Source organism: Schistocerca serialis, chromosome 4 (assembly GCF_023864345.2).
Source record: "Schistocerca serialis cubense isolate TAMUIC-IGC-003099 chromosome 4, iqSchSeri2.2, whole genome shotgun sequence".
Taxonomy (NCBI): Eukaryota; Metazoa; Arthropoda; class Insecta; order Orthoptera; family Acrididae; genus Schistocerca; species Schistocerca serialis.
This window is the reverse complement of record NC_064641.1, coordinates 597,521,198-597,535,974: the sequence shown is the minus strand read 5'-3', so window position 1 is coordinate 597,535,974 and position 14,777 is coordinate 597,521,198. Positions and strand designations below refer to the sequence as shown.

The 14,777-nt window shown below is 36.2% G+C and overlaps 1 protein-coding gene across 2 annotated transcripts in view; it reads left to right on the top strand.

The window, feature by feature from the left end:
• The window catches only part of LOC126475365 (DNA mismatch repair protein Msh3-like), a 356,972-nt gene extending 342,851 nt beyond the window's left edge, over positions 1 to 14,121 (top strand). For both annotated transcript variants that reach the window (XM_050103183.1, XM_050103182.1), the window contains one exon: positions 12,028 to 14,121. In XM_050103183.1, the coding sequence (XP_049959140.1) occupies positions 12,028 to 12,154 (127 nt within the window). In that variant the 3' untranslated portion in view covers positions 12,155 to 14,121. The remainder of the gene's footprint in view (positions 1 to 12,027) is intronic.
• The last annotated feature ends 656 nt before the right edge of the window (positions 14,122 to 14,777 follow it).

The following is a 14,777-nucleotide window of genomic DNA, read 5'->3' as shown; positions in this document are numbered from 1 at the left end:
TCACTCCATTTTAAGATCGAATTAGATGTACTTTTCATTTTAATTGATCCATAGTAAAGAGATCCTCTGGGATATGGATCATATCACAAAACAAGAATACCCAATAAATGTTCACAAAATAAGAACAGAGATGCTAATGTACCTTCCACAGATCACAAATGAAACTGACCATATGTACATTTACCATATTTTACGGACTGACATACTGTTTTTATTTATTATTGTTTATTTTATGGCCTTCATTGGACCAATGTAGTCAAAAATACAAAGTTCTAAACAAGTTGTTACACATGGATACAATTTGGTTCGACAATAACTTAATATATTTAGGTAATATAATTATTAGAGGCTATTCTTATATGAAAGGTGTTTTGCTCTTCTGTCTGCCCAATATTTCTTCATTCTTTCAGATATTTTCTTTCTTTCTTCATCTGAGACAACTCTTCCTGTACTCCTTTTATTGATTTTCATTTGTAGTCTGGTTTGCGGGTCTTGCAGTATTCTGGTTTTCTCTGTCTTGTTTTTTAGGTCGTCTACTGTAATTTGAAGTTCTTTTATATCTTCCTTAATTTCTGTGATCCATTTAATGTCGCTCTTGCTATTCCACAATTTTTGTATTATTTTTTTACTAATTCTGTTTTCTTGAGTTCTCATCAGATGTCCAAAGAATGAGATGCGTTTCTTCCTGATTGTGCTCATGACTGGTTCTATTTTCTTATATACTGTTTCATTTGATCTATTCTCCAATGTCCATTTATTTTATACTGTTTATTTATACATGTCCTAATTATTCTTCTTTCTATTTTTAGTATTCTGTCAATTTCAGCTGTATTAGTTGTTTTGAAGATAGTTTCAGCTGCATATGTTATTTCTGGTTGTGTAACTGTTTTATAGTGTTTTAATTTTGCATCTATAGATAGTTTTTTTTGTTGTATGTAGTTTTGGTAATGTAATTTGCATAGTTCAGTTTTTTTTAATTCTATTTTGCCATGATGGCTTCTTATTTAGATTGTATGTTATTATTTCGCCTAAATATTTAAATTTATCAACAATTTTGATTTCCTGTTCTCCTATTGTAATTTTGTTTGCAAGTGGTGGATCAGTTAGCATAATCTCCGTTTTTTCAAATTATATTCTAAGGCCTACTTTCTCTGCTATTTCTTGTAGTGATTTCACTTGTTGCCTGGCTTCTTGAACGGTGTTGGCTAGGAGAGCAAGATCATCAGCGAATCCCAAGCAGTTTAAGCTAATATCATCTTTTGCACTTCCAATTCTTATCCTCTTTGGATTGTCCTTGTACCATTCTCTCATTATGTATTCCAGTGCACAGTTGAAAAGTAATGGTGATAGGCAGTCACCTTGTCTTAAGCCTGTTTTTATGAGGAATGGTTCCAAAATTTCTCCTCTAAACTTCACTTTTGATTTGGTGTTGGTTAGAGTGAGTTGTATTATTTTAATTAGTTTTGGATGGAGTCCTAGATTTCTTAAAATTTTTAATACTGAAGGTCTGTGGAGACAGTCATATGCCTTCTTAAAATCTACAAATGTTATTGCCAGAGGTTTGTTCCGTTTCTTGTAGTATGCCATAATCGATTTTAAACTAATTATCTGCTCTGCACAGCTTCTCCATGGTCTGAAACCTCCCTGATATTCCCCTAACTCCTGTTCTAATTGCTCCATGATTCTTTCATATAGGATCTTGGATAGAATTTTATATGTGCAATCTAGGAGAGAGATGCCTCTGTAGATGTCTGGGTTGCTCTTATCTCCCTTTTTGTGTAGTGGGTGGATGATAGCTGTGGTCCAATGTTTGGGAAATTGTTCTGTTACCCAAATTTTTGTTAGAGCCATGTGTAAGGAGGTCTTGACTGTGTCACTTGCATATTTCCACATTTCAACAAAAACCTGATCTTCTCCACATGCCTTATAATTTTTTTGTTCTTTAAGAATTTCTTCTACTTCTTGGAAAGTTGGGGGGTCTAGTTTGTTAGGTTTGGTTTTTATTGGGGTATTTATGTTGATTTGTAGGGGTTCTTTGGGTTCCTTGCAATTCAGAAGTTTGTAAAATGCTTTTGCCATGATTTCTGCATTTTCCTTGTTACTGTGTGTCATTCTTCCATCTTCATCTTTCAGTATTAGTGTAGGGGCCTCATATTGTTGTAGTTGTTTCCCAAAGATTTTGTAGTAGTTCCTGGAGTTGGTTTTATGATAATTACCTTCTATAGACTTTATAATATCTTTATGAAATCCTCTCTTGATTCTTCTAATATTTTGAGTGAATTTTTTTCTTTCATTTTTTAGGTTGATGGCATTTTCTTCAGTTTTCTGTGTTTGAAACTTTAACCATGCTTGGTGTCTATATTCATGGAATTTGTCACATTCTGATGTCCACCATGCATGTTTCTTTCGTGGATTCAAGGGAGCTAGATTCTCTGCTTCTTTTTTAAGATTAGGCACTAGTTGTTCTAGATCATCTGTTAATTTGATGGTTTGTATTATTTGTTGGTACTTATTATTTTTAATTAGCTGATGTGGGTCAAACCTCCTTTTTATTTTATTAGTTTTTCCGGTCCTCTTCTTTAACGGTGTGAATTTGATTTTAATTTTAACCATATAATGGTCTGAGCCTGTGTCTACTCCTCTCAGTACTTTAACATTGTGGATCTCCTTATGAAAATTTTTGTCCATACAGACATGGTCTAGCTGCCACTCGCCCTTCCTCCAGTCTGGATGTTTCCATGTTTTAAGTTTACTTGGCTTCCTCTTAAAGTATGTTGATTTAGATATAAGGTTGTGTTCTCTGCAGAGTTCTACAAGTCTTTGACTGTTTTTATTATTATTATTATTATTATTATTATTATTTTTCTCAAAAAATTCCTTCCAGAATTCAGGTACGTCTTATACTCAAAGTTAATATAAAAATGTTTGGTATTTGACTTAAAATTCCCACCAGTCTTAAAAATGACCATATATTTGATGCCACAAGAAACCTATCTCTTTCTAACAACATTGGATTCAACCGGCAGCAGCAGAGCACTGATGCGATGAACATGAGATGCTTGCTAACACTGTTTCCCTCCCATCCTGCCATCACAAACCCAGAACACTGTCTAGCCTATGATGCGTCACTGTGGTCTATAGTACCCGTAGCTGGCCGGAGTGGCCGTGCGGTTCTAGGCGCTACAGTCTGGAACCAAGCGACCGCTACGGTTGCAGGTTCGAATCCTGCCTCGGGCATGGGTGTGTGTGATGTCCTTAGGTTAGTTAGGTTTAAGTAGTTCTAAGTTCTAGGCAACTGATGACCTCAGAAGTTAAGTCACATAGTGCTCAGAGCCATTTGAACCATTTTTATAGTACCCGTGAACTTGATAGCAATTTGTGTTATCACTAACAGTATGATGTTTTTATTAGCAGCTAGTTTTGTAATAGAAAAAATAAAAGGTATTCATATGACATGGGCTATAAATTGAAAGTAACAGCATATGCAGAAGGACATGGAAACAGATCAGCTGAGTGGCATTTTGGTCCTCCATGGAGAGAAGAAGAAGAAGAAGAAGAAGAAGAACATTCATGATTGGTGGGCTGGCAAAGTAGTACTGAATGCAAAATGACCAAAACTAGAAGATGATGCATTCAAATGGATTTTGGGATACAGTCAAAATGCCATTGGAATTAATACAAAAATGATTGAAATACATGCTCATAAGCTAATGCTTCTTCAAGAGTGGGTTGGTTGGTGCTATAGGTTTATGAAGTATATGGACTTAGCACGCAAAGCAAAATATCTCAGAAAATGCCACAAGAATACGAAGATAAAATATTACCTTTCCATCACTTTATTATGCAACATCAAAAGAAAACCACTATGAAATAAGACAAAAAGCAAATATGGACAAAACTCCTCTGGCATTTGATGTGCTGAGTAATAGAACTGTTGCCATGAAAGGTGCTAAAACTGTAACTTTAAAAACAAGTGGACATAAAAAATGCACTGCGCTGTTGTCCTTCCATGCTGAAGGTACAAACTTAATCCGGTCATCTTTTTCCAGTGCAAAACAATGCCAAAACCTTTTGAAATATTGCCAAGTTTTGTTGTTCATGTACATGATAAGTGTTGGATGGACAAGGCTGATATGAAATTATGGATTAACAGAGTGTGGGGGAGAAAGAAAGGTGTTTAAATGGATAAGAGTTCTCCTCTTGTGCTAGATCAGCTTAATAGCAATCTGAAAAATTCTGTGAAAGAGAAATTGAGACTAGGAAATGTAGAGTTTGCTGTAATTCTGGAAGGACTTACTTCCCTATTGCAATTTCTTAGTGTCTCTATAAATAAGCCATTTAAAGTTTATATGAGAGAAGAATGGAACAAATGATGATGGATGAAACCCAACATGAATTTATGCCAAAGGGAGCTCTAAAACAACTTACAAACAAACAAGTGTGTCAGTGGCTAAAACATTCGTGGTCTAGAGTGAAAGATGATATTATTGTTAAATCTTTCAAGAAGTGCAGCATGAGTAATGTCCTCAATGGCTGTGAAGACCATTTTATATATGAAGAGGACAACTAAGAAGAAGAAGAAGAAGAAGAAGAAGAAGAAGAAGAAGAAAAAGAAGAAGAAGAAAGTTCGGATGTTGATTTTTCAGGCATTTTAAAGTTCACTTCAGTTATATACAGTATGATTTTTTTTAGTGTGTCTTTTGCACTTTAATAATAAAAATGGTAAAAATGCTATTTAAAAAAAATTGATTAAAAGTTAAATTGCATCTTATAGTCTGTAGTGTCTTATAGTGTGCAAAATATGATAGAAGGATATAAAAGATGTCACCGAATATTAAATGTTCACTACACTTAGGTGCATATGATAATGCTTAGGCAGTTGTAGCCACATATACTCAAATAGAATAAAAAAACATTTTACACCACTTAGTCACAATGATCGCATTGGTGCACAAAATTTGTACAGAAGTCAGATTGTATGCAATATTCACATTATGTGATATTATTAATGACATATGTGCATCAATTGATTCTGCTAAGAAATTCGTCAGTGGAGTAGAAGGAGTTGGCCACCAATAGCTGAATAGTGAACACCTTTCTGAACCAAAGTAGGTGACTTTTAATCTTTGTGAAAGTTATTCTTACTTCTAGTATTGATTCCATGAACTGAGCTGTTGGTTTGAAAACTCCTCTGCAGAACGTTATTGAGGTCACACTACAAATAATTTGTATTGCATGTTTTTGGGCTTGTGAATTTTTGGCATAGCTCGATCAGTTACACCAGAAAATAATCCCATATGACATTATGGAATGAAAGTAAGCAAATATGCTAGTTTTTTAAGATGTATATCACCTAGGTATGCCAACATTTGCATAGAAAATAGAGATTTGTTCTGGCACCTCAGCAGTTCTGCTATATGCTCCTCCCTGTTTATCAAGCTGTAACCCCAAGAATTTAACTTTTTCTACTTGTGTGTCATCATATTTTAGGCACATACTGACAGGAAGCCTATTACAAATTCTGAACTGAATATGGTCTTTATAAGGGTATACTTGATTTACTATTTATTGCAGTGTGACATTGTGGGCTTTCCCGGTGTAATAAGTCTTGAAAGTCTATTCAGGTTTGCTGTCAGATCCTAAAATCAACTCGATTCGATATTTCAGCAATCCAACTGGTCGCCAGCTTCAATAGAATGCTGATTCTGCTGATGAGTCCTGCTGAGAACTCAGGCCGTGCTTAGGATAATCCACCTACTGAGAGAATCAGCAGGAAGTATAGCAATTTGTGGCCTCACAAGTGACCCAAACAGCCCTTCCAATTCCAAATTAACTATCCTGACAGAAGAGTTCAAATGAGATTAGCCATGGTGTCCCAGAATAGACACAAACTCCACAATGGTATGTCTTGATGCTGATGCAATCATTACCAAGTCATACTATACTGTACCTAAGATCTCTGTCAGTATTGTTGCTTGGCCCACCCACAGTAACCATAGTGTCTTCCTTGGTAAAGTCTTTACAGAGTGAACCTATATCCTCTGTCACCTGACCCACACCTGCAATAGGTTTTAAAAAATTGGTGACCTGTTATTCTGATTGTAACTCATTAGTTGGCCTACACCTCTGCTCTAAGAACTATCTAACAGCAAAACTTTCTCTCTCTTTGCTGACTTCCTTACATTCCTACTTAACTTTCTACTGAAAGTTTGTTGTGGTCTGTCTACACCTATCTCTGCCTGACGCTCATCAGTTTCTAAGCGAAGCAACAGGTCAAACTTATTTTTAACATTCTCAGCAAAGCTGTGTGATGAAGTTGTAAGCCTGTTCCTTGTGTTACCTGTTGCCATTTCTCACCTCTCTTTAGCCTTCTCCCTTTTTAACCTGTCCAGATCTTTCCTGGCCTGGTATAACTCAGCCTAAAGGGCAGCAATTTTTCCCTCCTGTTCTACTACATATCCTAGAACCACTGATGAGCCTGATTCTTTTTACCAATCCCCATGCCACTACAGTCACTTAAAAAGAGAAAACTACTGCATCTATCACACCAGACCTGGGGCTAATAATTCTACAGCAAGTCAGGCACTTTTCGCTCATGGTAATATCAGGGTTTCTTCTCGTTCCATTCACATATGGTGCAGGGGAAAATGACTGTTTGAATACCTCTCTGCATGCTGTAATTATTCTAATCTTGCCCATACAATTCATATGTAAGTGGTATGTAGGGAGTTGCAGCATATTTCTAGAGTCATGATTTAAAGCCTTTTCTTGAAACTGTGTTAATAGACTTTCTCTGGATAGTTTATATCTGTCTTCAAGTGTCTGCCAGTTCAGTTTCTTCAGATCAGTGTAACACTCTCCCATGGGCCAAAATGACCTCTAATTCATGCTACCCTTCTCTGTATATGTTCAATATCCCCTATTAGTCCTATTTGGTATGTGTCCTACACATTTCAGCAATACTCCATAATGGATCACACAAGTGATTTGTAAGCAGTCTCCTTTGTAGACCAGTTGCACATCCCCAATATTCTACTGATAAACTGAAGTTTACCACCTGCTTTTCCCACGGCTGAGCTTATGTGACCATTCCATTTCATATCCCTACAAAGTGTTACAACCAGTTATTTGCATGAGTTGGCTGATTCCAGCTGTGTCTCATTAAAATTATAGTCATGGGATTCCAGATTTTTTTCATTTTGTGCAGTGCACAGTTTTACATTTCTGAACATTTAAAAGCAAGTAGCTCATCTTTGCACCACTTTGAAATCTTATCAAGATCTTACTGAATATTTATGCAGCTGCTTAAGATAGTACACCATTATAGATAACTGCATCATCTGCAAAAAGGCTGATGTTACTGGTTATTAACGTACAACATCAACAGCAAGGCCCCCAACACACTTCCCTGGGGCACACTTGAAGTTACTTCTACATCTGGCAATGACTCTCCATCCAAGAAAACACACTGTGTCCTTCCTACCAAAAAGTCGTCAATCCAGTCACAAACTTCACTTGATTCCCCATATGATCAAACTTTTGAAAATTAATGTAGGTGAGTCAAATGCTTTTCAGAAATCAAGAAACACTATATGTACCTGACTGCCTTATCCAAAGCTTTCAGTATGTCATGTGAGAAAAGTGCATGTTGGGTTTCACATAATCAATGTTTTCGGAATCTGTGCTGGTTGGCATGGAGGAGGTCCATGTGTTCAGGATATCTCATCATGTTTGAGATCAGTATATGTTCTAAGATTCTAAACAAATCAATGTCAAAGATATTGGAGAGTAGTTTTGTGGATCACTTCTGCTACCCTTCTTGTAGACTGGTGTTACCTGTGCTTTCTTCCAGTTACTTGACACAGGTTTTTATTCAAGGGCTCTACAATAGATTATATTTAGAAGAGGGGTAACTCATTCGCAATATAGAAACTGGTAGGGGTTCCACTGAGCCTTGAATCTATTTTCAATTTTAAAGATTTCAGCTGCTTCTCAATACCACTAACACTAAAACTGATTTCACTCTTCTTTTCAGTGATACAGGGATTAGTTGGGGCAATACTTCTGGGTTTTCCTTTGTAAAGGAACATTAGAAATGAAGCTAAGCATTTCAGTTTTTGCTTTGCTACCTTCATTTTCAGTTCATATTTCATTCACTCTGCCTCAGCCGTCTTTGCCATTTGTACTACATATCTTAAACTGTGTCAATTTTTATTAAGAGAAAGCCTAATAATTTATTTGATTTGATTTTTTATTTGCTCTTTTTAATTACATGTTGTACAAGTAATGTTCCAGTAATATAGAACAAGTAAAGTGAAATAATACAGTATTACATGACCACATACATATTATTTTACTTATTTCCTAAGAACAGTTATTTGCTTATAAAATCAGAAGCCACAGTTTACTAGCATAAGTTTAAGTGAATGATTAAAATAGTAAAATAAATGCAAGTACACATTTTTACCATAATGACATATATAAATAAATTTACATTATTCAAATAATTTTCATTATTCAAATTAAAATACAAAATTTCTCCAGAGAGTATATAATTTTATCCTTATGATGTAAACAAATTTTTATTTTATATCACAATTTGAGTTAAAATACAAAATTTTGTCTTCATAACATGAGTATTACATTTTTTTTCTTTTATGACTGTGGTTTTAGCTATGTGGTTTCCCCTACTGTTACTATAAAGCATGCCTTATAATGCTATACATTCATTCCTTTTATAAAAAGTTTTGTTCTATGAGGAATGCTTTTAATTTCCTTTGCACTTCCTATATATTATTAATTTCCTTTTTTATGTAGATGGGGAGCTTAATGATTGCTTTTATACTACCTGGCTCAGTAAGACCACTGTGTACTTTCATAAGAGTATCAGAGGCTTGGTGGAAATTTTTCACCTGTCTTATGTTGTAATTGTGGATGCCACAGTATTTCCAAAATAATTCCCTGTTGTTCATTGTAAACATCGCCAGTGGGCATATATATTGACGTGTAACAGTAAACATCCTGAGAGACTTGAAGGGATCCTTTCAGGATGTCCTGTTAGAGACCCCATATATTAATCTCACTGCTTGTTTCTGTAATTTGAAGACTTTTTCAACTCCTGCAACATTTTTCCAGAAGATTATACCATAGGAGAGTATAGAATGGAAATATGCAAAATATGACAACAGTATTATTGCTCTGTCAACAAAGTAAGAAATGGTTCTTTGTGTGAAGCACACTGAGCTAAGTTTCTTTACCAGCTGATCAATTTGCTCTTTCCGTCTTAGCTGGCTCTCTATCTGGCTGCCTAGGAATTTTATATGTATGGTTTCATAATTTTCTGATTGTTAATATCCAGTTCAGGAGGTTGAAGTTTTATATTTGTTTTCTGAAACTGTATCATATTAAAATCAAATGACGGAAACTCCAGGTTGGAACATCAACAATGTAAGGCAAAGATAGATTGCTACTTACCATGAATATGACATGTTAAGTTGCAAACAGGCACAATTAAAAGACACGAATTACCTTCCAGTCACAGCCTTCATCAGATAAAGAAAGAGAAACACACACATTTTCATTCATACATGCTAGCACACGTCATGCACACATGACCAGCATCACCAGCAGCTCATATCAGAAGCACATGGAAAAGAAGCAGCAGTCTGGAGGGGCCAGGGAAGAGGAAGAGACAGCAGTGTATTGTGGCTGGAGAGAAGATAAAACTTTATTTTTTGTTGTGTAAGTAATATTCCAGCCAGGCCAAAGGTTAGTCTTTAGCACCACAGTGCAGAAGCTTTTTTAGCAGTGTGTTATGGTCTACATACTGAATTTCCTAGCAAGGTCACAAAAGATCCCCATTGGATATCTTCTAAAATGTAGTTCACCTAGAATTTCATCTTTTTGGCTAAATAGAGGTCTCTCTGTGGAGGAATCTTTACAAAAGCCAAACTGTGCAGGTGTCAAAAATGGTTCAAATGGCTCTGAGCACTATGGGACTTAACATCTGTGGTCATCAGTCCCCTAGAACTTAGAACTACTTAAACCTAACTAACCTAAGGACGTCACACACATCCTTGCCGGAGGCAGGATTCGAACCTGCGACCGTAGCAGTCGTGTGGTTCCGGACTGAGCGCCTAGAACCGCTAGACCACCGCGGCAGGCGTGCAGGTGTCAGCAAGCCATTTGTGTAGTGTGGCTGTAAGTCCAAACATTATCTATTCTCTCAAATACATTTGTGATCATTGCCAGCAAGGAGATGTGCCATCTCAAATACATTTGTGATCATTGCCAGCAAGGAGATGTGCCAGTAGGTTGATATTATATTCCTTCCTTCACTTTTGTGGATTGGTATCACTATTGCATGTTGTAATCTACCTGAAAATTAATTGGTTACACAAATAGCACAATATGTAACTGCACCTGATTTTAAAATCATACTTGATACACCATCATAACCAGAACATTGAAAGATTTTAAGTAATCTACTGATTTTCCCAATATCTTTAGGAGTTGTACTTTGAAATGAAGTGCTACGTTTGGTGTGATTTGCACATGATTAAGATGCTCTACAGCTTCTGTGGGAGACTGTTTATTAAGGTTTCCAGTTTTTGCAGCTATAATGAGAAAAATTTATTGAATTCTGAGATTAAAACTTTTCGATTATTCTTGCCTTTGTCATTACCAGAGGACTATGGTATCCCTGCTTGTTCTGATTTTATGTTCCTATTTCTCTCATTTTTTATGGGTGTGACCATTTCCGTTTTTTCTGTTAGCAAGTTGTAAGACCATTTATTACAGCCTGAGTTTTTATTTCTCTGTAATTTGTGTGGTCCCAAGAACATATTATCAAATGTGTTCTTGCTTTGGATATTATCAAATGTGGTCTTGCTTTGCCTCTATACTCTTGTTGGGAATGAGATCATAGGGAGCAGGTTGAAAGTGAACAATAATGATTCTAAATGTTTATGATTGTTATCATTTAAAAAAAAAATTAATGTTAAAGTCACCACATACTATAATGTTACTGTTATTCCTATACAGTTTTACAAGAAGTGATTCCAGCTAACAAAGGAACTTTTGGATGTTTCCCAGTGGTGCCCTGCGAACTATTATTATTATGATGGTCTGAGTTCAGTTCTAATTTGACAGCAAAACATTGAAAATGCTGTTCAATACAGTACTGAGTCACATCTACTGCTTGTGACTTAAGAGTGTTATGCATGTAAATTGCCACCTCTATCTTGTCATAAGTTGGTCCTGTAGTAGTAAGAACCAATTATATAACTATTTACATGTATCTGATTAATTTCTGTTGCTTCTAGGTGATGTTCAGTTAAGCAGAGCACATCAGCAGTAGTGCCAGCTGTTTCTTGAAGAGAAAGCAGCAGTTCTTTTTTATTTAAAAGACTTATCATACTTTGATAAAATATTTTTAAACACTAGAGGTTATCTATTATACTTTTGATATATTCATTAATATTACATTTGATATGATCTAAATTATCACAAAGTACATTTAGTCTGTCACTTGCTCTGTTCTTTAGCTAGAAAGGTCTTCTTTGACTGTTTTATATTGCTGGAATACATTGCTGTGGTAAGAAAATCACTATTTCTACTGTTTGTCACTTCTTTTCCATGTAATTCTCTTGCATTTGATTGTTTTGACTAGTTTTTGTTTTATGAACTTCTCTTTCCAAGGCCATTTGAATGAGGTCCATGTGTGGTATAAAATCTTCATCCAACACCACTGGTATCCAGAGCATTAACATTTGAAAACTATTTGCATATTTTCAAGAGCTGTTCATTTGCATCACTGATCCCTCTTTTCACAAATGACAATGGTGGTCAGTCATAATGTTTAAGTATAGAACATTTGTGAGTCCCAAATAATACAAAAACTCCTTTAATTTCTTTCAGGCTACTGATGTTTCATTTCAGTAATCACCATTTGAGCTGCCAAACAGTAGTGTTTTATTCCTATTGGATATAACATGTGCTGACAGGATTTTTTTTCCTTTGTTATAGAGAGATGAGGGGGCTTCTACAGAATATATGGTCTGACGATGAGGACGAAGTAAATAACGCTCTCAATGAAATTGCTGACCTTCATGTGCCATGGAAACAGCACCATGATGCAGTTGATACACGCTGATGCCCTTCAACAATGAAGAGTTTGGAATGTTATCAGAAAGTTTTATCTCTCATTAGGGAAGGAATTTCTGTTCTTATGGATGCATGTTAACTTCTACGAAAAAGTGTTTTTTTTTTTTTAAAGAACTGGAATGTCATTATCGTATTTTATGATATATGTATGAATTATTAAGGAAAATATTATTAATTTAGAAAGAAAAAGATGACAGAATATCTTGCAAGTCAGTAAATAAATTATATGAAGTTTTACATTCTTATCATAACTGACACAGTCTTGCGATGAAAAAAGTTGTTACTCTGCAAGAAAATGAAATATGGCATGGTGAATTAGCTGGTATGTACATCTCAGAAGTTATCACTGTTTTAATTGGTTTGTTTTAAGGAAAAGTTTAATAATAAAAGGAAAGAAGTGGGAGAACAGTTGCTAATAACATATCTAAATCTGTAACTTCTCTTTGACTGTAGAATGCTGAATGAGGGTTCTGGCTGTGGACACCCTGGGAATTTTGTATAGTGGTACAGTATCATTTTCTGTGTTATATCTTTTGTCGTTCCCTTCTTCCCATTTTTTATTTTAAAATTATATTTTTATATTTATTTGCTTTTATTTGTCAGTTCTTCTTATTCTATAGTCGAACAGCGGAAAATCCAGAATGGAATGTAACAATATTATGAAAAGGATAGTTGCTTCTCATCTTATAGTGGAGATGGTGGAGATGCTGAGTTGCAGATAGGCACAACAAAAAGACTATCACAGAAGTAAAAAGACTGGGTGCATTGGTGGAGTGCTGTAATGGGAAGGGGCTTGATGGTTGAGGACAATAACTAGTGAGGTTGAGGCCAGCAGGGTTATGGGAACCTCCTGGCTGCACCTAGCTGCCCTACCCTCTCTCCACCTCGTCCCTGCACACTCGCCAGCTGCACTTTACTGTCCCCCACCCCTACCCCTTTCTCTCTCCCTCTCTCTGCCCCAGCCTTCACCTTATCCCCACCCAGTTGCCACTCCCATCATGCACTGCTGCTGCTGTTGCTCGCAGTGTGGTTTCAGCTGTCAGAGACTGCAGTCATCTCTGTGTGTGTGTGTGTGTGTGTGTGTGTGTGTGTGTGTCTACTTTTGACAATGGCCTTGTTGGCCGAAATCTTATTTGTGACAGTTATTTTGTTGTGCCTATCTGCGATTCAGCATCTCCACTACATGGTGAGTAGCAACTTATCTACTCATAATAGTACTTAGTCAAGTATTTGTGCAAGTTGTTCTTTAATTTTCCCTTTGTGCAGCAGAAGTGCCATGATAGATTCTTGGAATTGTTGAAATGGCAAGTCCCCGCCCATATCCTCAGTGCTTGCTAAAATTAGATTCCTGCCAGAGGTTGAATGTAAATGTGCATCTGCAATGATGGTTGTGGATTCATAGCCCATTGAGACATATCAATCATAAGAATGTGCAGTGTCTGTTCTTTCAGACATTTCTGACAGAACACACACCACATGTAATCCTCAGCTGTGATACATATTATGTAAATTGACTATGGAGGGGGGAACTGAGGATTCCATGTAGAGTATGTTCTTCCAGACCTGTCCAAAAGAATGGACACCATGCATTCATACAATTGATACACCTCAGTGGGCTATGAATCGACAACCATCATTGCAGATGCTTATTCACGTTTGACCTCCAGTGGGAATCTAAAATTAGCTAGCAAGGAGGACATGCATGGGGAATGTGGATAAGTGGTGGTGGTAGGTGGAAATGTGTATTGACTGAGGAGCATGCTGAGCTAGTCCATACATTTGTGATTAACACTGTGTCCAGGTGGTGCAGTGATTAACACAACTGCCTAGTAAGCAGAAAATCATGGGTTCAAGTCCCAGTCTGACAAATATTTTCATTCATTGCCACTGATTCTGCATGAAGTCCTGCTACAGCTGGTATCATCAGTCACTTGCCAGCTCTTTCCTCTCTCCCTCCCTCCCTCCCTCCCCCCCCCCCCCCCCTCCATCTTCAAGTTACATTTACACATGTTTCAATTTGGCATGTGGCAGCGTATGGAAGCCCATTTTGACAATCCTGCAAAACTTGTCTGACTTCTATGAGCATGGCTAATGCCAGATTATAGAAGCAAGTCTTTTCCATTTTCTTGGTTGTTTGCTTCGTATTTTATAACAGTCTTTAATAAGTATACTGTACTGTATTTCCACAGATTGATTGTCATTTGAACTCCAGTCAATGGAAAAGAAGCTGCACTCATAAACAGAAGTCTGCACATACACTTGTGTTAATAATAAGAATAATATAATAACAACTTTATTCAATATCATATGATACAAAGATTGTTTTTCTGAACGTGTCATTTCATAACAAGCGAAAATTTTACGTTATTACATTTTACAATGTGTTTTGATTTGATAAGACAGGTGTGTACATAATAAATTGCGTGTATGAAAAACTTGATTTGAAAGTGGAAACATTTCTGCTTAGCACTTAAGACATATTCTAAGTTATTCATTTTAGAAGTGAATGAAACAAAAGTGGATGTTAGTGATTGAATTAAATAAAACCAATATACATGTGTGAAGCCTACATAAAATTTTCTTTATTCTGTGCAAAGCTGAGATATGCATCT